This window comes from Melozone crissalis, unplaced genomic scaffold, assembly GCF_028551555.1.
Source record: "Melozone crissalis strain CALT ecotype California unplaced genomic scaffold, PUWL_Pcris_2 ptg000009l_1, whole genome shotgun sequence".
Taxonomy (NCBI): Eukaryota; Metazoa; Chordata; class Aves; order Passeriformes; family Passerellidae; genus Melozone; species Melozone crissalis.
This window is the reverse complement of record NW_026535787.1, coordinates 18,763,679-18,785,918: the sequence shown is the minus strand read 5'-3', so window position 1 is coordinate 18,785,918 and position 22,240 is coordinate 18,763,679. Positions and strand designations below refer to the sequence as shown.

Here is a 22,240-nt window from a genome sequence, read left to right as displayed (position 1 = left end):
CACACTTAAATCAAGCTGTATACAAACTACATATATTTTGTTCTCCAATATTTATGGACATTTTCTTTAGTCAAATTGGAAAAAAATTGATTAAAAAAAACAGCTTCTGCAGCATGCAAAATGATAAAGGGCATTTGTCTGGGATTCATGTGATTGAAGAATAATGCTGAGTTCATTACAGGCTTACTTGAAGGTGACTCAAAGAGTATTTTTTTAGAAGTCCTGTTCTTTATTGAGACTTCATAATTAGTTTCAACACCATCTGATTAGAAATACTATTAAAAAATGAAAGTATTCAAGAAAAATATAAAGTCCTAAGTTTACAGGGCAGTTATCAACTTTCTGTATGTATGCTTTTCTGTGCTAGAGACATGGAAGGGGTCAAAAGCACACACCTAAGCTGGCTTCTTTAACAATGACCACGTTTACAGAATGGCATACATATTCCACTTTTCCTTAAAATAAAAAAATCCTGGAAGAACTTACTGAAAAAAACAGACTTTTTTAAACAAATGCCCTACCTAACATTTTACTGGAAGTTCTAACTTTCTCTGCTCCCAGCAGTAAGTCTGGTACAATCATTTCCTTATCCTGTTTGTAGCCTATTTCATGCCACACCACTCTTGGCCCATTTGATCCATGGAAGTACCCTCTATTTATTCTGATTCTTTTTGGGCTTCTCCATGATTCTCACCAGCCGCTTCCCTCGACAAGAAAGTGTCACTTAAAAACCTGATTCTGTAGTGTATCCATCTGAAACATCAAAAGCCTTGCAGCAAAAGAGAACTATCTCTAATTAAGTCATCTTTTGGGGCTTGCCTAGTACGTGATTTAGATTTGGCCTTCCTTCCCCTTCATGCAACAGGAAGCCTATGCTGAAAGTTAGATGCTTTCAGTAACAAAGCCTAGCATGACAAAACACTGTGAAGAAACAAGGACTTTTAATATAACTTTCTGGCTGAAGCCAGAGGTCTGGGAAAAGCTGAGACATGCTGCTTCTAACAGTAAGGTAGCGGAGCTCCCTCTATTGAATTAGCTGCCAATATCTCTTCAAAGCTTTAAAGATGCCAACTGTGGTCAGAATCAATGTTCTCAAAAAAACCTAAAACCTGCCAGCCTGGGCAGCTGGGACCCGTCATGTACACTGTATGCAAGAGACAGCTAAGGGAAGGGGACAGCCACCACACAGAGCCCATGACACATGCCAAAGTGTCACTGCCTGCCAGGGCTCCAGCCCTGGGGACTTGTGCTATCCTTGGCTGCTGTTTGAGAGTTTTCCATCAGGTCCCAAACTGCTGTGACCAATGGCCACGATTAACAATGCCAGGGCATACTACAGATGGTGCTACCACAGCACAAAACACAACACACGAGCACAGGTCGAGCTTTTGAAGTTTTTCTCCATAACAAGGGTTAACTGCACACAGAGTACCCCTTAAACAAAATATATGGATATATAGACTGCTGAAACACTTCTTAAATCACCAACTGCACTTTTTACTTCTTATCATGGGAATGGCTTAGTATTTCCACTGCTGTTGAAAGCACTTTGAATGCTTTCTACCCAAACGTTACAGAACTGTTGTAACCCCTGATAACCTCTAAAAATCATACCCTGCAGGTGCTCTTTCTCTCTACACTCTTTTATCACTTTCTCCCATTTTTTACCTCCCAAAAGAAGCACATTTATTATCAACAATAAAAATACTAGTTCAGAAGAAGCAGCACTGTTTTAACAAGCAAATATTTATCTGCCTTTCTGGAGACCCATATCCATGATAAAAAAAGCAATTTGATCTTAAGCTAGGCAGAAATTCCTCAAAAGAGCCAACACTGTGGAGCAGTAGATTAACATCCACTGGTGTAGGAATGATTGTGATTCAAGCCATCCTCAATAAAACACACTGGGAAAGACAAAGGAAGCAAAAATAGAGAAGAAAAAAAAAAAAAAAGAAGAAACTTGATCTGATCACTGCCAGCAGTGGATTGTCAGAATACAAGGTGCACTGCAATCTCCTCTCTAAATGATGAGACTCATTTTCTAGTGTATTAATGGCAGAAATGTACAGCCTCCTTTAATATTCATCCTGTTCCCATTAAAGAAAATATACCGAGATAAAGAACATGTAGGTCAAAACCTTGTCTTCTGGGAAGATAACACTCAAGCATTTAATATTAAGGAGAGTTGTTAATATTCAGGTTTTCCCGGAAAAATCACGTTCTGCTTAAGTAATTTCTAATTATCACCCACAGCATTTACAGCTCCTTAAGAGTCTCTCCTTTGAGCATCAGTGAATGGAAGCATAACTATTTTTCTGGAATACAGAGGAACTTGAGAGAAATCAGAACATTGCAACAGGTCCTCAGTTCTCTTACAAATGTGGCCTTGCAGTTTACACGCTTTTTAATAAAAAAATGACTGTATTACCAGAGGAAAAAGCTGCACACCAGCCAACTAAGAGGAACCCTGAGTAGCACTGAAGACAGAGCCTGAAGATTACAGGGTTTTAGACATGGCAAAAATCAATATAAAAACTCAAGCCTCCTATCAGAGCTAGCAGAAATAACCAAGACTATACTATGACACCATACTATTAGAGATGTGGAGAAACAGTTTCAACAATCAGCATGGCAGTATTAAAAAGCCACACAACTCCCATGTGTGAAACAGCAATGGAATAACCACTGGAGATCAGACCTCGAGCCAGCTTATGTGTGATCATCATGTTATGGTCATAGAGTACCGATCACAAGAAGGGAAGACTGAATATTGACAATCTAGTGTAAGGAGATCCAATTACAAATTAGAACTCCTAGAAAATAAGCCCATTCAGTCTCCCCAGGGTTACTAGGCTCAAAGTGCATACAGAGAGGTGGGGCTCCTCTGTAATCAGTTTCCTACTAGCAACCGGCTCTTACGTCTCCCAATAAGTCCAAAACCACTTGGACTAAAAAATACTCTCCAGGAAGTCCTCTGGTAGGAACCTAAAGAAGCCCACGATGGTGAGTCATGTATGAACAGACAATATATTAAAGCTAATGCTGCTACAGAAATGCTTGTTTTCATATGGCTTAGAGGGATCTCATATGGAATCAGGTATACCATGGAAATCTGCAGTGAGCACTCTTACCTCTTAAGACTATAAACCCCACTGCTTAAGTAAGATACAAGAAAATAGAGACCACAGTTTTAGCCTGATCATACAGATGTAATTTGCATTATGCAAAACACTTTTCCTATTTTATTTTCCCCTTTATGTATCATCTTGCATAAATATTTAGAAGTTCTGTTCCTCAAAAATTTCTGCTGGAAGTACGTCAACAAATGAGTTCTACTACAAAGAAGATAATATATAAACCCAGGGTAAATTATTTTAACAACCCAGGTTATTTTCAGGAAGGAGAATGGACGGTATTGCAAAAAAGGGGATTACTCTTACACAGGCTGGAGAGTGAAAATAAAATATCCTGAAATTAAATATGACTTGTGACAGATATATTTATTCCATGAACATAACAATATATATTTTCTTCAATAAAAATCACCTGGCTGAAATTTCAAGGATTTACAGACGTGGATGATTTCTGTTGTTGCCCTCTGCCTTCTCAGTGCTACAAACCCAACAGTAGAAGGGAGAGTGAAAGAAAAGTAGTTTATGTTGGAAGACTTACACATCAAAAAAACCCAAACCCCTAAATATATCAAATGCTTCCCAAAGCAATCAATCTAACAATTAAAACTCATTTGGGAATGAGTCTGGTTACCTGTATGTTAGGCCACGAATACATGGCACACTGAAGAATGTACACGTGGTTCAGATGTTTTCTGACTTCATTTTCAGAAAACCCATGTGAACTCCAGATCTTAATATAGAAATCCAGTTTCCCTTGCTCAAAGTCACACCAGATATACCAGGGAAAAAACCCAGTCAGAAGTGAGAACACAATGAGTGTCATGAATAAGATTACATGTTTCAGTCTCACTAGGCTTAGGCAATATTGGCAAAATGTAACAAGCCTAGTAATAACGGGAGAGACTAAGAGCTTCCTTATTGTAATCCACCAGAAAGCAGGGGGAGGGGGAAAGGTCATAATTAGTGCCTGATTAAGAGTTTACTTTCTTTTCACATACAGCCATTTCTCTAGAGATGTATGAAATGATAATCCATTTTCTCACTTATTCTGACCTAGAGTCAGTCTCTTAGTGCTAAATGTGTACTTGGACCCCCTCTCTCTTTTTAAGATGGGTATCTTCCTAAGCAGTTTATTCTCTGAAGAAATAAAACCAAGTTTTCTCATATGCTTTTAATACCTCATCTATTGCTTTCCATATCCAAAGCTCAAATGGAACTCCCAAAAGCCGAGCACCATGACTGAGTAATACATCCATAATTTGTTAAAAAAACTAGCTATCATCTAAAATAGATGAGATAGCAAGAGGAAAGAACCAGTAAAACTACAGCAATATCAAGACCTTTCTATAGGTATTTTCGCATGTAAGTATCTTTCATATTCCTCAGAATAAACAGAGAACTAGAGGCTTAAATCAACTACTGGGCTTTCCAGGCATTTCCAGTACTGCAGGGAAAGTTTGTAAGCTGAGGTGGGGCTGGTTTCTCCCCACACACATTTCCTTACAAGTTAGTCTGAGCTTCTCCTTGATGGGGCAAGGAAGGAATGAAGAGCAGAAAGAACAAGTTAAATGGTTTTGCTGACAGCCTATTAAGATCGTAGGTAGTCAAGTGACATTTTTTTATAGAGCTCCATCAACACAACCTTTGAGATAAAATATTTTATGGTTTCACATTTTCTTCAAATGGAAAATGTAGACAGACACACAATCACCAAGATCGTTTTGTATTTACTCGGCTACATCTCTCCACAGAGGCAAAGTCTTGCTTCTTAGAAGCTGAGGTGCTTATCCCTCTGATAATCCACATGCCTTCAAGATTTCCTATCTTTCCTCAAGACTTTCTCTGCATCACAGCAACCAGTATTCTTTGTAAGCTCTGCCACCGGGACTGGCATTTATTATGTCCAACAGTGATTATACCCTGTGTTTGCCAAAGCAAAAGCCAAGCAGCACAGCCTCACACACGGCTTACTGTTCCAATATTGCTGTTGATTCTGTCTGGAGCTTTTCTACTATTCTATTTGAAATTACAGATTCAGCAGGCTTGTAGCTAGTTTTCAGTTGTAGCTAGTTTTCAGTTTTCCACTTGGAGCTTGTAAAACACAAGTATAAATACACCTAGTGAAAAAGGTCTGTTCCTCTCTTTAATTTCGCCAAAACCATACTGGCCGTAAATGGTTAACTGGAGAGCACGTAACAACCAGGCAGAAGCCAGGAATGAAAAACCATCAGCAGCTCCAACACTTCTGCAAACCCTCCGTTGTTGCAAAGGCACACAGAGGCAAAGCCATTTCTTAAAGCAATACAAAATTTTACCACAGGCTGACGCTCTTTCTACAAGAATAATGAGACGGTCCCCGCGCCGAATGCAGAACTCCTCACTTCACAGCTTTTCCCTCAGACTTCACTTTCACGCTCAATATTTACAAAACAAAGCCTACAAACACCTCATAGCCAAAATATTCCCAGAACAATTAGGATATTTAGCACTCTCTGCGCCTTCCTACTTCCCCAGCGCCTCTCTCAGGAGCGCTTTTACGGGCGGAGAGAGGAAGCGAAGTTACCCACGCGATCCCGATCCGCCGGAGCAGCCTCAGGCACGCAGCGCTGCCCGAGCCGGGGGCACCGACAGCGGGGCTGCCCCGGCCGCGCCCGGCTGCCTGCGGGGCCGAGTGCCCGCCGAGTCCCCGGCTCCCAGCGGAAAGCGCCGGGAGGCCGCCGGTCCCGCGCTGTGCCCGCAGGGCCACGGGCGGCACGGGAGGCGCGGAGGGCAGAAGCGGCTGAAGCGCCGAAGTTGCAGGCGGCTCGCTGCACAGACGCGCCGCTCAGCCTGCGAGTGAAAGCGGCACCGCACCGGGGCTCGGCTGCCGCTCCCGCGGGGGCAGCGCTGCCCGGCGGCCGCTGACAACGCCCTGGAGGGACCCCACCACCGCTTCCCATGGGGAAAGATGAGACCAGCGCGTCTCGATCCCCCTCACCGCTGGGGCAGCTCCTGCCCTTCCCGCAGGAGAGACGGCATCCGCCGGCGCACCCTCGGAGGGTAGGAGAGGACCGCTCTCCTCCAGAAGCGCAGCGGGGTGCGGCGTGCACCAGCGGTCGGGAGCGGCCCCCGACGAGCAGGGAACCCGCGGTAGGTGCTGGGGCGCTCCGGGAGCGGCGGGCGGGCACCGCCACCTGCGCCCCGGCCTCCCCTCCGCCAAGTTACGCGCGGCCGGGACGGCGCGGCCGCGGCCACCGCTTCCCGCGGGCGGGCGCTCACCTGGGGGCAGGCAGAGAGCGGCGAGCAGGAGGCAGAGCAGGGGCGGCAGCGGGCGGCGGCGGCAGGAGGCGCAGGCGGCGGCGGCGGGGGGCTCCATCATCCCGCCTGCCCGCGGCGGGACCGGGAGGCGGCGGCGGAGCGGGGCGGCGCGCCCGCAGGGGCTCTTCCCTCTCGCACCGGAGCGCGGCAGCGACTTCTCCCTCGTCGAGGCCGGGAAGAAGCAGCGGCGGCGGCTCTCTCCCGGCGGTGGGAGCAGCGGTAACTTCCCGGGCGCGGGCGGCGGGGCGGCTGCTCTCCCTCTCGGCGCGCAGCGAGGAACCACTCCGCACCGGAGCAGGTGGCGGCTCCCTTCTGGCAGCCGAGCGGCGCTCCAGGACTGAGCGCTGCGGCGGGAGAGGCGGAGCCGGGCGGCGGCGGCGGCGGGGCTGGCCCGGCCCCCGAGCCCCCGCCCCGCCCGGAGGGCGGCGCTGTGCAGGCGGGGGGAGCCCCGCGGGCAGCTCCGCCGCCGCTGCCGCCCCGGGACGTGCGGGATGTGCGTGCCCCCAGCCCCGCGATGTGCGGGATGTGCGGGATGTGCGCGCCCCCAGCCCCGCCATGTGCGGGATATGCGGGACGTGCGGGCCCCCAGCCCCGCCATGTGCGGGATGTGCAGGGTGTGCGCGCCCCCAGCCCCGCCATGTGCGGGATATGCGGGACGTGCGGGCCCCCAGCCCCGCCATGTGCGGGATGTGCGCGCCCCCTGCCCCGCGATGTGCCGCTGCCTCCGGGGCGGCGCTGTGCAGGCGAGGGGCCGGGGCTGCAGCATGCGGGACAAGCCGATCCCCCCCTTCCCCTACTCCTGCTTTGCTTCTGCTCGGTGCATGGGCTGTTCTCTGGTGCTGTAGGATGCGTGTTGGTTACGAGTATTGCAAATCCAAAGCTAAAATATAATTAAATAATAATGAAAATGCTCGTTCTGTTGGGTGTATAGAAACGTGATTGTGCCTCCTCTGAGCCAAAATAAAAAAAAGGGAAAAAAAATAAAAAGCAAAGACAATAACAATCAGCTTAATCTGATTTAATGGATATAGCAGAGGATTGGATAAAAGGAGGGGAGCTCACAACACTCTGGTTGCATGAAGAAATGCACTGCAGGGTGAAGAGGGATCTTTCGTCACTTGTGGAAGTCGGCTGCCCTAAAGGTCAAAAAGATTCCTCATCAAAGCAATGTAATCCAGAAGCAGCGCTTTCATGCACAGTGCTCCATTCTCCTCCTGTTTCGGTCTGAGTAAGCAGCGCTGTTTCACTGAGAGGGAAATGAGCACGCTGGAGCCGCACAGCAAGTTTCTCAGCTAACAGTTCTGCACGATCAACATGTAGCCCACGCAGTCATGTGAAGTAAACCTGATGTCCAAAATCTGAAATATGAGTAATGCACATAGTTTGGTCTTTCCAGAGGGACTTTCTAGTAGTGAAATCCGAAGTGTCAAGTGCTCTATCTGACTTCACCATGTGACGATTTGAATTCTTGGACGGGAACTTCCCCAAAACTCCGGAAAATGAAAGACAAACTTAGCCAGTCTGTTGTGCTATTCTCAAAAGAATTTTCTTGAAGTCTAACAATTAAAAATACTTAAACATTACAGTGATAAGTGTGTGTTTAGAAAAACACAGCCTGTGTACTTTTTTGCGCATCATGCTTGTTTTTTGTAAAGAGGGGTAAGGAATATTTGGCTTTTAGAACTTTAAGTCTAAAGTGTTGTCTTCACTTCAAAAAGTCTTTCTGTTCTTCCACAACATTATTATTATTATTATTATTATTATTATTATTATTACTATTACTATTATTATTGTCTTTCATATTGTGTACAGCATGCCGTGCAATCAGTTTTAAAAATACTTGACTTTCTAGGCTTACTGCTCAGCAGAGCTCTGTCATCCTTTGTTTTCTCAGCAGATTTCTCTTTATGGGCATATTACTAAGCAGATTAAAAAAAATACTACTTTTAAGATCAATAATCTTCTTGTTTTCCTGTTGAAGCAAATTAGTGTTTCCCATTCAGTTTTGTTGGTTTGTTGGGTTTTTTTTTTTCCTTGCATGTTTAGACGTTGTAGGGTAATCATTAGTAGGGAAATTTAATATTTCTCTTGCTGTCAAACCTGGAGACCTCCTCAAAATCTTGAGAGATTCTCAATAGAATTGCATTGAGATGACCATCTAACACAGTTCAAATTTTTATTCCTACTTTGGTTTTTTTTATAATTTCTAGAGCTTTTAATAGTATATGCTGATTTTGCAACAACTTGGGCTCCATTACAAATTAAGGCCTAATCCTCTCTCCTGCATTGATATGGGCAAGTGCTGAAGCTGGCAAAAAAAGGCAGAAAAGGCCAACTCTAGAAATGCTCTGAGTGTAAATAAACATAAGAAAAGGCTTATAGGCCAGAATTCACTCTGCATTTAGTACCTGTTTGCTTTTTCTTCTTCCAACATGGCAATAGCGAGATCAATTTGTATAAAGGCAAACACATGGTTTGCTGGTTTAGGGAATTAAATAATGCCCAAGTACCTTGTTTTCAAAGCAGATGATTAACTGCTGCCTCATTTGCATCAACATAATGAGTAGTATATGTTCTCTCTCACTGGGAGAAGGGATAAGGAAGTCTTTCTGAATATTATAAATAATTTCCAATGGCATGGTGCAGAAACTAAAAGGCAAGCTATAGAACTATACATTTCAGGCAAGCAAAATATACAGAGTAATTTTACAATTTGTGCTCAAGATAGTATTGTGAGAAATTATTTGAGGACTGTTTTGCTCTGAATGTGTTGCCTAAAGTCTGTAAGGAATATGAGAAATGTGAGAGATTACATTAAGGACATAATACTTTAATCAGAAGTATGATTTGTTTAGGGTTTCCCTCACTCCTTTGTCATTTATCTTCAAAGCTGTTTCTACCTTTCACATGAAAGGAGCTCTTTGAATTCTGAGTAAATAGAAAACATCTCAAGCTCAGATTGCTTAAGTGTTTTGATAACTTTACAGGATTTTAAATGTGATTAGAAATTGTTAAGATAATTATTAAAGATATCTTTATGTGCAATGTCATTTTAGCTATCCTCAGTTCTGAGACTTTATAATTGATTCTTTTAATGTCTATTAGGTTGATAGAACTTAGATTTTTTTTTTTCCTACGGATTATTTTCTTGGGCCATGCTCCTCTTCCTATTGAAGTTAATGGGAGCATGAGTGAGGCACTGATCTGCTGGAAAAGATCAGCTGGCTTCAAAGTCCAAAATAAATATTTATTTTGAAGAAGTTAAAACACTAGTACAAAAAATCTGTAGAAAATAACTATTTTTGAAAAGCAATAACAATAATAATGCATTGTTAAATGTTTAATCCTATCAAACCATAGATTTTCTATTTATGTGACAAAATGGATTGAAAGTGTAATCCATTAATAATGGTTGTGCATAATAACAAAGAGTTTTTGTTAAGCTGAAGCATCATTTCCCTTTTACAACAGGTACATAAAACACTTTGGAAGCCAATTCCTAGCAAGAATAATAGAGAATAGTATTTAATAGAGCACAATGCTCCTGATAATTTAATCTGTTGTTAATAGTGAGTGGATGACTGTTAATATTGTTTCAAGGAAACTTTGAGGGCTGGTTTGGCTCAGCACTCAAAATGCAGTCTGCAAAGTGGAGACCTGTTGTTGAAACTGCCCTTGAATTGTAAGACAAGCATTGAACACAATGTCCAGCCTTGCATTTCTGCAAATCTGGTTCTGTTAGTTTGGCTGGGCACTGCTGGGGCAAAGGTGTCAATTCAGAACAGACTTGCATGGATTTAGATCATTGTCATTTGTGTTAAAACGTGATTCAGCATTATCTAACACCAAGGGTTAGGCATATGTGTAATCCATACTGCTGGTTACAACACAGACAAGGATTTTTTGGTGAATCAGCTGGGACTTGGCTCATGTTTTATGACTCTTGAGAAATCCACAGGGTGCTTCCAGTCACCTTAGGTGGCTTGAATACCTTTAAACATCAGGCTGTGCAAATCTGAGCCAAAACATGTTGAAGTCAAGCAGAGCCTTTCACTGATTTTACTTGATTGCACTAGAAGCTGTGGTAGATGAAGACTCATGTCTGTCAGGAATTGTTTTGCATTGCTCAGCGTTGGCACGTGAGGATAACTGGCAGTGAAGTCTTTCTGGAGTCAATCAGTTGTACATGCCCAAGTACCACTCCAGGTTCTAAAGTATTTAAAACAGAGCATGCAGGACACATAGAAAATGGTCAGAAACCAGAGCTGGCACCAAAGTGAACTGTGACCAATAGTAGCAAAGAAGAAAGCCTACTTAATTGGGGTTTTTGCAGGTATCTGCAAACTTATCTTTCACCTAAGTAAACAAGACCCATATATTTGGAATAAATAAAAAACCTTGAAAAATTAAAGTATGAATACCTGGAATCAACATTTTCAGTATTTCTTCACTGCAAAAATCATACTACTCATGAACATTAGCAAATGCCTGCCAGTGTTGTTATTACAGTAATCAGTATAGCAATTAGGCTCCTGAAACAAACTTATTTTCCTATTACCCATGTCCATTGCACCTGTTTTTTACATAATTTAACCACAGGACCAGCACTGTACAAACATTCATTAAAATAACATTACATTTGTATTATATACAAAATACCCAGAATGCCTTCAGCTGAGATTAAATTTTCATAAAATACAAGTGGAACATGAGAATAAGGAGTTTGTAGAATAGCTGGTTGTCTTTAAAAGTTTGTGATCAGCCTTAAAAACAAACATAAAGAAAATAAATTTTTTAGACTATAAGCAGGTATTGTGCACAAAATAGACAAGAGTCACATTAGATGATGATGATTGAGAAGTGCACAAAGACAAAAAGCAATCCAGTTCTTTAGGCTGGACCAGTATATATCAACTTTCCTGGCCACCTATTTGCCTTTTGTGAAGGCTCAATGACCTTTTCCTCTGCCTTTCTCATAAAGGTTTGAGGTAGATAAAAGTAAGCAGTTTTCAGATTTCAGGTCTCTTTTTTTTCATTACAAAAGCCACTTATGAGGGCAAAGAATTATTTTTCTGTAGGTATCCAGTAGGATACACAATTGCAAAGAGTAGCACTGGTAATATATTGGAGAAGTAAAATAGCTACAGTACAAAGAATGAGATTATTAGCATAACTAAAATGCTTAGACTGTTTCCCCTTTTCTCAGTGTCCATGGAACCAAATTCTTTGACTTTTTGTGCTTGACAGTCCCTGAATGTAACACAAAAATACCTTAATAATATAGGATCTGGTGGGCCTCCTGCACGAAGGAGCATCCTTGACAAGACACACTGCATTCTGCCAGAAATATCCTGCAGGCAGTTCTGCAACACCTGGTTTGCAATGCTGGCATGCTGTGAAGGAGCAGGAAAGAGCAGAGTGTCATGGGATTTATTAGGATGTCACTGAGCTCCTCTGCCCTGCTGGATGAGCTCTTTACACTTACCCACAGCTGGCCTGCCTGTGTGCAGAATGCACTTTCCTGAGTCTCAAGTGATGCAGAGCACAATTCTCAGAGGGGCTCAGCCAAATCCTGGCTCGGGAAGTTGCTTCTTGGGCTGAGGAGCCTTTCCACAGGGCTGTTCACAGAGGAGTGGAGTGCAGTTGGTGTTGGTGCCAGCCTCACCTGGAAGCAGTTCTCCATCTGTTCTCTTGATGTCACTTGTGGCTGGGGCTTGGACTGGCTTGATTCTTGCAAGGTCAGCTCTGTGATAACCTGCCCCAGCTTCCAAATCTGGGCCTGTGTTGCCCAGTTCTGCTCACAGTGCCAAAGCAAGTGCAGACAGCATCCTGGCAGAGCAACAGAGAGGAGGGGAGGCCCACTCTGGCCAGCAGCCTCCTTTTATCCCTGCTGCATGCTGCCACTCATTATTGCAACATTAAATCATGGCATTTTATGAGGTAGGCACTCAAATTGCTTTCACCTTTGTCCTGCCTTTCATTTGAGGATTTCGGATTCTGTGAGAGCATTAAGTGCTTGGCAGCCTGTGACATTGGACAAGATACTGAACCCTAGAGATATGAACAGCTTTCCCAATCTGTTTGAAAAACCAATGGTGATAAAAAGAAAGGATTCAGAGTTCCTGAGATTTCACCCTCAGCCTCCCAAACTGAAGCTACTCTGTTTATATTTCTGTTGGTTAGGGAAAGGTAATAAAAACAAATGTAAAGATCAGAAGCAGAGCTGGTAGTCAATTCAGTGAAATGCTCCTGCTTGTACTAGTTAGTGTGCTCATGTTTAATTTTCAAACTTAGCCAAGGGGAGAAAAGTGGAGCTAACTCATTCAGAGTATGTTGGGGATTTTCTCCTTTGCATTATGAAAACAGCAGAAAAAGTAAGGATGGAAAGAAATGAGGTATATTTTATAGAAAGTTTGAGTGCAAGATGTAGAGAAAACTTTGCTCTTTATCTACCTGGAGACCACTTGGTTTTAGGTCTGCTTGTGGCTGAAGAAAATCAGTGAAAATTGAGCAAACCTGTAGGTCTCTGTGGAAGATGGACAGGACAAAGACAGCTCAGAGCCTTTCATGCATGCTCAGAACTTACTTGGGCCAAAGGAAATTTGTTACCTCTTCTGCAGAATTTTCTTCCTTTTTTTTCTTGAGTGAACCAGAGAACCTTGTTCAAGAGTTGAAGAATGATGAGTTAATGTTGAGTAGAGTAGGTGTACCATACTACAGAGTTCAGATCCTTCAAAGTACTGCTTCTTTGAGAGATACAAATAATAAAGGAGAAATGAGAAAATGAGAGATGGTGATAAAATGAGAATTGGAAAGGAAGGATTAAAATAGAGTTAGTACCAGGTTCACACTGGTTTTCAGTACTAGGACACTGGATTCTGCACATCCCAAAGCTGGGCAGTTTTCTTGTGTGACAGGTATTGCCTCAGGCCCTAGTAATCAGTTTTTCTTTACACTCTTGATGGTAGTAGCAGACTTTCTCATGCTGCATGACTTTTAACATATGCAGCTTTCATTCATTAACTTAGAGGAGAGGGTCAGCAGGAAATCAATTATGCTTTTTTTTTTCTTTTTAATGTAGCCATATGCAGAACCATTAAAATGAATTCACTGTCTGTTCCAGCATTGCAATTTCTTCCTTGCAACTTTTATTGCAGTGTGTCTGCCCCCAGTTGTGCTACATCAGCACTTGTAGATTAGGAAGAGCAATTCCTAGGTAAGTGAAAGGAATTGTTTTTTTCCAGTCTGCCAGTTACCCAAGGCAGGAATAGGCCTGCCTCAAGGGATAAAAAGGCCACCAGTTGATTGTGTGTTCCTCAGAACCATGTGTTGTCAGATCCCTGGAAAAAATGTAGTTGATCATTTCTCATTTAACTGGATACCTTTGTCAAGGCTAGATTTGTAAATTCTATTTTTAAATGCTTGAAGATGGAAAGGTTTTCAAGACCAGACTCTTAAGATTGCAACACAACTTAGGTGAATAGTATTGGAATATCTCCCTTATATATGTAATGCTGGCTCCTCAGAAGGTGATGCCTTTTCAAGGTGCACCCTTGAAAAGGACACAGTAATTGGAACTGTTGAAAACAGAGAGTTTAATTAAATCAGCAGAAAATTGTCAACATGCTTGAAGATGTGATGTGGAGAGTTAGCACATGGATTTAGAGAAATAGCCATGTATGAATTATGATTATGATATATATGTTGCATTAGAGCAAAAAGGCTCTGAAGTGTTTGGACTCCCTTTAAGTAGCTTTGCTGTTCTGGGACAAGGAAGAGCTCCTGCTACAGATAGTTTACAGATTAACTAGATAGGATGAGTGAAGTGTGTTTTGAAGGAAAAGAAAATTGTTTTTCTTGTACATCATCCTGGCTCAGATGAATACATTACACTTTGTACACATTTCTTTTTTATGTTAGAGGAAAAAAAATGTAGAAAAAAACCAAAACAAACCTGAAAAAACTTTTGATTTGCAGAAATTATAGTAGGACATGTATTTTCATAAAAATGAACTTGTAATTACCTCCAATAAACTGTAGTGATGTCTTTGGGAAGGTGATTTATGGTGTTTTTTGTTGGCAGAAGATGTAACCACAGGTTGTTGGATTAGACACCAGTGCTGAGTCACAGTTTAGAAGGTAATACCAATTACTGGTGCATCCCTGTGAGAGAAGCTCACTCTAGCAGCTGCCCCATGTGTTTCCACTGGCTAAAATAATCAGTGCAATTATACAAGCAATGCTGCAAGGGCTTTTTTTTTTTTCATACATAGGGCTGAGAATTTCTGATAAGGATGGATAACTAATATTTTGGCAATCTATTTAGTAGCAGTCTTCAACTCAAAGGCTGGAAGACAATTGCTATCAGCTGTCTCAGGATCACACTCTGCAAGAGGTGGATTCGCAAGCACATTGTAGATTTCAAGGTCAGATTCTCATTCTGTCAGGATGTCTGTAATGGTTCTTAGTTAGGAATGGCAGTCAAAAGGGTTCAAACTTGCCAGGCATCAATGTTCTGAAAGTTTGCAGTTAGTAACAAGAAGGAGAGTCTACCTGTTTTTCTTAGGGAAAACTTATCAAGACCTCTCTACTTTTCTGGCTTTCATTTGACCTAACTTTTTAAGTCTATGACATTTTTCAGAGGGCAATTTATTCCCTTGACTCTGCTACCCAGAGTTTTAATTTATTTGCAGACTTGCTGTTCACCCTACTCTCTCATTGTCAAACAGTCTCCCATGTCTCATAGACAAGATGTTTCTGCTTCATCCCATGTTTGGAAGGATAGTGTTTGTATTCCCAAATCACCATTACAAATGGTGGGTCCCTGATTTCCTGGGGATGGCTGATCCCATTTCCATGTGATGAAGTGAATTAATTCCTTGTTTTGCTTTGCTTATATGCATGGTTTTTACTTTCCCTGTTAAACTGTTTTTATCTCATCCTAAGAGTTTTTTCACTCTTACCCTTCTGTTTCTCTCACCCATCCCACTGTGGGGAATGAGCAAATGACTTGGTGGCTCTGAGCTGCCTTTCAGGGTTAACCTAAAACAGGTCTTGTTCCTTACAGAATTGTTTCTGACCCTTTGCTTGAATTTATCTTCTGTTTTGTACTTTTTAAAATTCACCCTATGCTAAAGATGTTACACAATCACTACAAGTGAACAGGCTTTTTATTGCTTTATTAATAGATAATGACATACACAAAATAGTGGTCATGCCACTTGTTCACCTACAAAATTGAATATTCAATATGTAGTTCAAGATAAGAAGATGCATCTGTGTAAGGGTATTTGTGCAGTGTAAGATGTAAACTGAAAAAACATTTGATCCTCAAACTAAACTTTTCCCCTGCTGTTCTCTTGTAAGACAGTTATAAAATCTATTTAAACAAACAAAAAAAAGGATGCATTAATCACAGTTCTCTGCACCTTGCTCACATTCACTCACCCATTCTTTAAGTATAAATCTTTCAGTCTTGTTGCTTTCTCACACAGATAAAAGGTCAAAACAAAAGAAAGAGGAGTTGGAAAAGGGAAGAGAGTGTAGACATTTTGTAAGTCCTTTTGTGGGAGAGATGGGGAAGGAAATTAAAATTTGCTTCAATGAAACAGCGCAGCAGTGTAGGAAATTTCAGTTTTCTGAGAGTGGAGGTGAGGTTTTAGAGAGGCATAAATGAAGATTACTGAAGTGAATGCTGCTGTTAGGCAGACAGGTTTCCACTTTCTTTTGAACCACTGCAACTAATTTTGCATGCATTGTGAGCTGGTTTTTTTTGCAAATCATATCTCTTTTGAGAGAGATGAACCCCTTGAAAAGCAGAACACTCTAAAAGGCAACTAGGAGGATTTGAACCTATAATTGAGCTCCTACTAAATTAATGTTGCATTGTCAAATGCTACTTGATGACATGGAGGATGGCACAGCCATGTAATTCTTATATTGTATGAACCAAATTCTGAGGTCTTAAGAGGTTCTTAGAGATGGCATCTATCTCACTTATAGCTAAGTGGCTCTTAAATATAAAAAAAGAAAAAGAAGAGAATAATAGTACTTAGAGGCAGCTTCTGTGAAGTGCTCGTCATGCATAGTTCCAACAGCACTTTAGGAAAGAATGTCACTATCATTATTTATATTGAGTTTGATTGGGAAACTGAGGCAGGGGATGAAGGTAATTGAATTTCTGAATCAACAAGTAGTCTGTAAAAAACTCAAAAACAGCTACAAAGTCTAGTAATGCCCTGTAATCTACAACATCTTATTTTTTCCTCTGAATGTTGCTTGAGAATAAGCTATCCTTGAGAGAAACTCTTCAAGTGGGCCACTTCAGTTCTTTCAGAAATGTTAAGAAGTCTGAATTTGAGAATTTTTTTAATCCAATGCCTCTTGGTATTGAATCCTTCATGTCCTTCCCAAAGTATATGTGAAGCCTTTGTGGAAGCCATGGATAATCTGGAAAATGGTATTATTAAGAGGCAGACAGCATGTTGATTTATCTCCTTTGCATTCAAGTCATACACTGTGGTCTTTGTTATTTCAATAGCTGACAACCACAAGGACCAGAATGAAGAGCAGGGAGAAGGCTGAGCCAGAGATGACAGAAGGAGATCTAATATATTGGCACAGGGGCTTTGCAGTGGGTGCATTATCCTCCTGTGGCAGCAGATTGCCCTCTCAAGGTATTTGTTCAAAGACATTACTGAAGATAAGTCCTGCTGAAACATGAAGTGTTAGATAATGTTGGTTAAATGTAATTTGCATCTGTGTGCAATGAAATAAATTATGATGAGGTTTTTGGGTTTTTTTATGAAATCATCCTTGGGATCTTACATATGCAATACATAGGATGTGTTATTTACCTGTAAATAAACTGAAGCTAGACAAAGCTATGTGGAAACCATGGAGGGCAGAGGGACTTTTCTTGTACAGGTACTCAGGTGACTACTACAGTTAATGTAATAGGCATTATAATTACTTGTTTTATGAACTTTTCATCATGAGGCCCTAAGTTCTGATCACAAGATGAGCAGTACCATCATTGTTATGGAACATTCATGGGAAAAGATGGATGGAATTATGTGACTCAATGTGGTTCAGAGTGTTGAGGCTGTTCATGGCTGTAGGAATTGGGTCTTGATTTTTCAGAAGGATGTCATGTTCCCCATGCAGAGCAGCTGCTGTTGCTGATGATTCCTACTGTTTGAACACATGGAACACAGCAGCAGTGGCTACACGATTGTAGGTGTATGTATATAAGGGAATTAGTAGATTGGAAATAAATTTGGAAATACCTTTGCCTTCTGAACAACAGTACATTAGATTCAGAACTAATCCACTCTTTAACAAGGTGGGAAAATTAGTCAGTTGCAGCTGGTAGGAGGCTGAAGAGTAGTGAGAAACAGTTGCAGACATATATTGTATGCCTGCTAACTCACATTCTTGGTTTTGGTCCTTTTTATTCCTAAATGTACAACTATTTTATTTTAGTATAGTAGGTTTGAGGAAAAAAAATTGTTAAGCATAATACTTTGCTTACTAAGCTAATCTTTGCATAATTTCTGTCCAGAGCTAATTTATTTTTGTTGTTCAAATTTACTCCAATGTCGTGTTTGAGGGGTCTTAACACTCTTGTGCAACATATGCAAGCTGATCTTAATAAACAGGCCATTGTGGAGTTTATATGTCAGTATGAAATTGAGATTTTTTTTTTGTCATTTATTTATATTAAAACTTTCCTGTACTGTCAAGAGACACCAGTATTTTTGCATGAATTACTGCTGACCTGAAAAATTGTTTATGCACTTACTTAAGTCCATCCTGTTTGTCTTCAAAGTGAAAGAACAGTCTTGGCTGATTCAGGGCAATAGCTTTTTTGAAGAATGTGTAGTGTATCTTCATTGCCTTTTAGCCTAGATGCAGCTACCACAGGCTGCAAATGTTCTTCCTGAAATCCTGTAAGTATGGGTGAGTTGGGCTGCTCTGAGTTCCTGTTATTGTTTCTCTCAGAATCCCACTAGTATCAGCCACTGCTGTTGCAGACACACACAGCATACCAGAATTGTCTTCTTCAGCCACGCTCCTCTTGCTGGCAAGATGCTGTTTCTAGCAGTTCAAGTGGAATTCACTTCCTTTCCAGAGAGCTCCTTTAGGCAGTGATGTCTGCAGGTCACGAGCAACTTTCAACACAATTCTTTTGTTACGCAGGTTGCTCAGCGGGCTTCCCATACTTCCCAGATAATGGCCTTATTTTCCTGCGTTTTAACCTAGTAAATTTCCTGTTAAACAAGATTATGGCTTAATTAGGATGCAAAGAATTTGATCCAGTATTCATTTTGTTAACATTTTTAGTTTCATTTTCCTCCCAATTTTCCTATGCTCTTAACTTCTATTTGGAAAAAAAATAGTTTGAGTGCGAACAAAGCAAAGGATTTAGATGAGTCTGTGCCCTAGTAACCAGCTAAAAACTCCTATTTTCATTGAGATTGAAACTGTGTTTGAACTCTTCACTAATGCTAAATCCATGGTTATCAAACTGTTCCACAATACTGTGGGAGAGAATAAGGCAACTGTTTTTTTCGAGACATTGCTTGTGATTGCTGGAAAAGAGAGGCATATTAGTAACAACATTCAGAAGATTTATAGCTTGTTTGCTGGTGCATAGGAGAGTAAGTGCAGATTACTGAGGGTTCTCAGTTATGAGGGCTATGAATTAAAGTTGTTATCCATAATTTATGATTCTCCATGTGCTTCCAGTCTACATTCAGTTAGAGAGAAAACATAGACAGGCAGAGTAGGGAGGAGTAACCTTGAAAGAGGAAGACTTGCTCCATATAATCACCATCTTCATCCTGTCCTTGAAAACAAATACAGAATCTTACAGTTATTTAAATACTTGATTACTATCTTGCTTTAAGAATTGGAGACCCACTCATTAAAACAGGAAAACTGCAGCAGCCCTCTAGCACAACTCCTGTGCCTTAACCATAGGCTCCTGTGGAAGACTAGAAAAAGCAACAATGAGCCCTGCAAAGGCTACCAGCAGTAGAAACAATTTCTTCTATTCTTGCAAGTATTTGTATACATTTTTCATAGCTAGTGCTCCTTGGATTTAGTGCACAGGTCAGACCTATGCACTTCAAGTGCTTTTCAGAAGTTGGCTAAGAAGAAACACCCCTAGTTTGATAGATATACTTTTGCTTCTTACATCTTGGTGATTTTTCACACTGATACACATGTATGTATTTAGACAGAGAGAAAATTGTACATCACTTCTTAAAAGAGAAGAAAGAAAATGCCTGTAATTTCTTTAAAACTCAGTTCAGGTGAACTTTATTATTAGAATACATTGTTTAATGGTCTACATTTTAGCCCTTATAGTAGCAGCACATCTGCTTCTCTTCATGTCTTTCATTCCCCAAAATTTATACAAGTAGTAGATTAATAATTTATGGAAATTGTTTCCTGTGCATCTTCTTTTTTTCAGTGTTTTCAAATTAGCTTCTCTACTCCTGCCCATGTAATGCATGGTGAAAGTTCTGTAGAAAATTAGTAACTTCAACCACATATAGATGTGTAAGGTGGCTGAATTTGTAGGTAATCATGATGTAATTAGGTAACAGAATTGTTATGTTAAGAGTCTGCCTAGGCCTAGATTGAACCTCACCATTTTTTAAATAATCATTAATGTTCATAAAAAGAGGATATAACATTTTATTACCTGGAAATAATTTGCATTTATTTCCTAGTTATTAATTCTTAAATTTATAGCACAAAAGTAACAGGAAGAAACCTGTCTGAATATTCTAGATTCTTCTGCCACTTATCTGAGAATGGAATAAATTCCCACCAAAAGCAGCATCATTGTAAAATGAGAGGAAATCATTGGGTAGATCAAAACAATAAAGCAAAAAGCTTATTTTTTATTGGAAGAATATTTCCAATGCTGCTATAGCAACTGTTGTAATAATTCGAACCTTGTGATGCAGAAAGGAAAGGGGTGGATTTCAGCTGTATTGAGGAACTCATTGAAAAGAGAACCTTAGACCCATTGCTAATGTATTGCCAAAGGACAGAGTTTATCTCCTGAACTCCAGACAAACAGAAGAATAGAGACTCAGTTCTCATGCATGGATTAAGACTCCTCTAGAGCAATTTACCTTGTGTATTTTTTCTAGCACAGTGCAGCCACAGAAGTGTTGACATTGCTCCTTGATTTAGTTGAAATTTTGAAATTAAGTTTCGCACCACCACAGTAGTGAGATTTGTTTGGCAACTTGTTAACGCATTAAAAAGAAAATAGCTGGGTTTATTATAAAAATGTACTCCTGAGCATCACATATGCACCCTTGGTCCCTGTATTTGTTGCCTTCCTGGTTTTTTTTTCTTGCACTATCTTTCTTTAGCTAATAATATGAAAATATTTATGCATATGCTCATTGTAGGTTTGAAAGTATTCCAGATGTGGCTGCTCAAATGCTTGCAGTAGGTTCCTGTGTTTGCTGAACCTTTAAGGACTCCAGTTGTGGTGACCATAAAGTGGTTTGTTGGGTTTTTTTTACAATGTTATTGCTGAATATCTGAAGCTATCTAGATATTTGGCTTCCCCCATATCTAATAGCAATCAGCTTCCTTAAATACCTTAGAAAATCTGCACTTTCAATCATTTGAGGCAGAAACATTCTTTTCCCTATTTACCAAAGGAACAGTATGCCAACTTTTGGTTGTGTTTCAGCAGCAGAAAGAACACGACATGCACTCACTGCTGCTATTTTCATACCTATATAAAACCTTCTTGCTTTTACATTATTACTGGAGGACTTGTTCCATCTGGAGAAGAGAACATCTGGGAAAACATAATAGCAGCTTTAAATGGAGAAGCAAGGAGGTGATCAAGATGTTGGAGCCAGGTTCCTAGTGGTGAGCCCTGAGGGAGGGCAAGAGGTAGTGGACAGAAGTCTAATCAAGAGAGGCTCAAACTGAATACAAGAAAAACCTTTTTCTCCAAGAGGACAGTGGATCAGGTGCTAAACAAGAATGTTCAGTCTCTGAAGGATTTCAAGATTGGCTGGACTAAGTTGTGAGAAACATGGTCTGCTTTCAACAGAGATCCTTTGTTTGACTTCCTGAGGCCACTTACAACTGAACCTTGTTATAATCCTATGAGCATAGTACTTTAATAACAGAAGTTTTTAAATACCAATACTGGAACAGAACAGATAAAAATGGCTACTGCACTCAGATTGTGAATGAATTAGTCTAATCAAGCAGTTCTACCTTAACTACAGGACCAAACTCTTCCTTCATACTGGAAATAGGTTTCTTTATAGCTTCTGAATCATTGTAGTGACACCACATCTAATGGCATACAGGTGCTTGAATATATTTGCTGGAAAGACAGGTTGATTTTGTTTTTGCTGTCTAGCTCTTGAGATAAAGAGGTTGACAATGACTTCATAAACCATAAGAGAAGCAAGTTTAGGATTGCTAAGGTTTTAGCTCTTAATAGATTCTTCAGTTTATGACAACCGGCAAATTTTTTTTTGAAATGCAGAACTTAGTCAATGTCATTTTCAAATGAGAATTCTAGTGCCTAAGATGTATTGTACTACAACATTTTTTTCCTCATGAGATTTTCTCTAAATCACCTATCATGGTTAAAGACAGATGTAACTTTATTCCATACTCTAAAACAGCATGTCTTTATATTATACCTTGAAAAAAATCTGCTTCTATTTTTTAATTCAGAAAGCCTCATCAAGATGTGCTTGTTTTTGCCTTAGATAAAAATAAAGAAAGAGAGAGAGAGAGAGAGA

At 40.7% G+C, this 22,240-nt stretch overlaps 1 protein-coding gene across 2 annotated transcripts in view; it reads right to left on the bottom strand.

Annotated features, from left to right (window-relative positions):
• ALCAM (activated leukocyte cell adhesion molecule) overlaps window positions 1-6,739 on the bottom strand; it is a 115,551-nt gene extending 108,812 nt beyond the window's left edge. Inside the window, exon 1 of one of the 2 annotated variants that reach the window (XM_054270378.1) lies at window positions 6,393-6,739. In XM_054270378.1, the coding sequence (XP_054126353.1) occupies window positions 6,393-6,492 (100 nt within the window). In that variant the 5' untranslated portion in view covers window positions 6,493-6,739. The remainder of the gene's footprint in view (window positions 1-6,392) is intronic. The other variant, XM_054270379.1, reaches the window with a different exon arrangement.
• Between the last annotated feature and the right edge of the window lie 15,501 nt (window positions 6,740-22,240).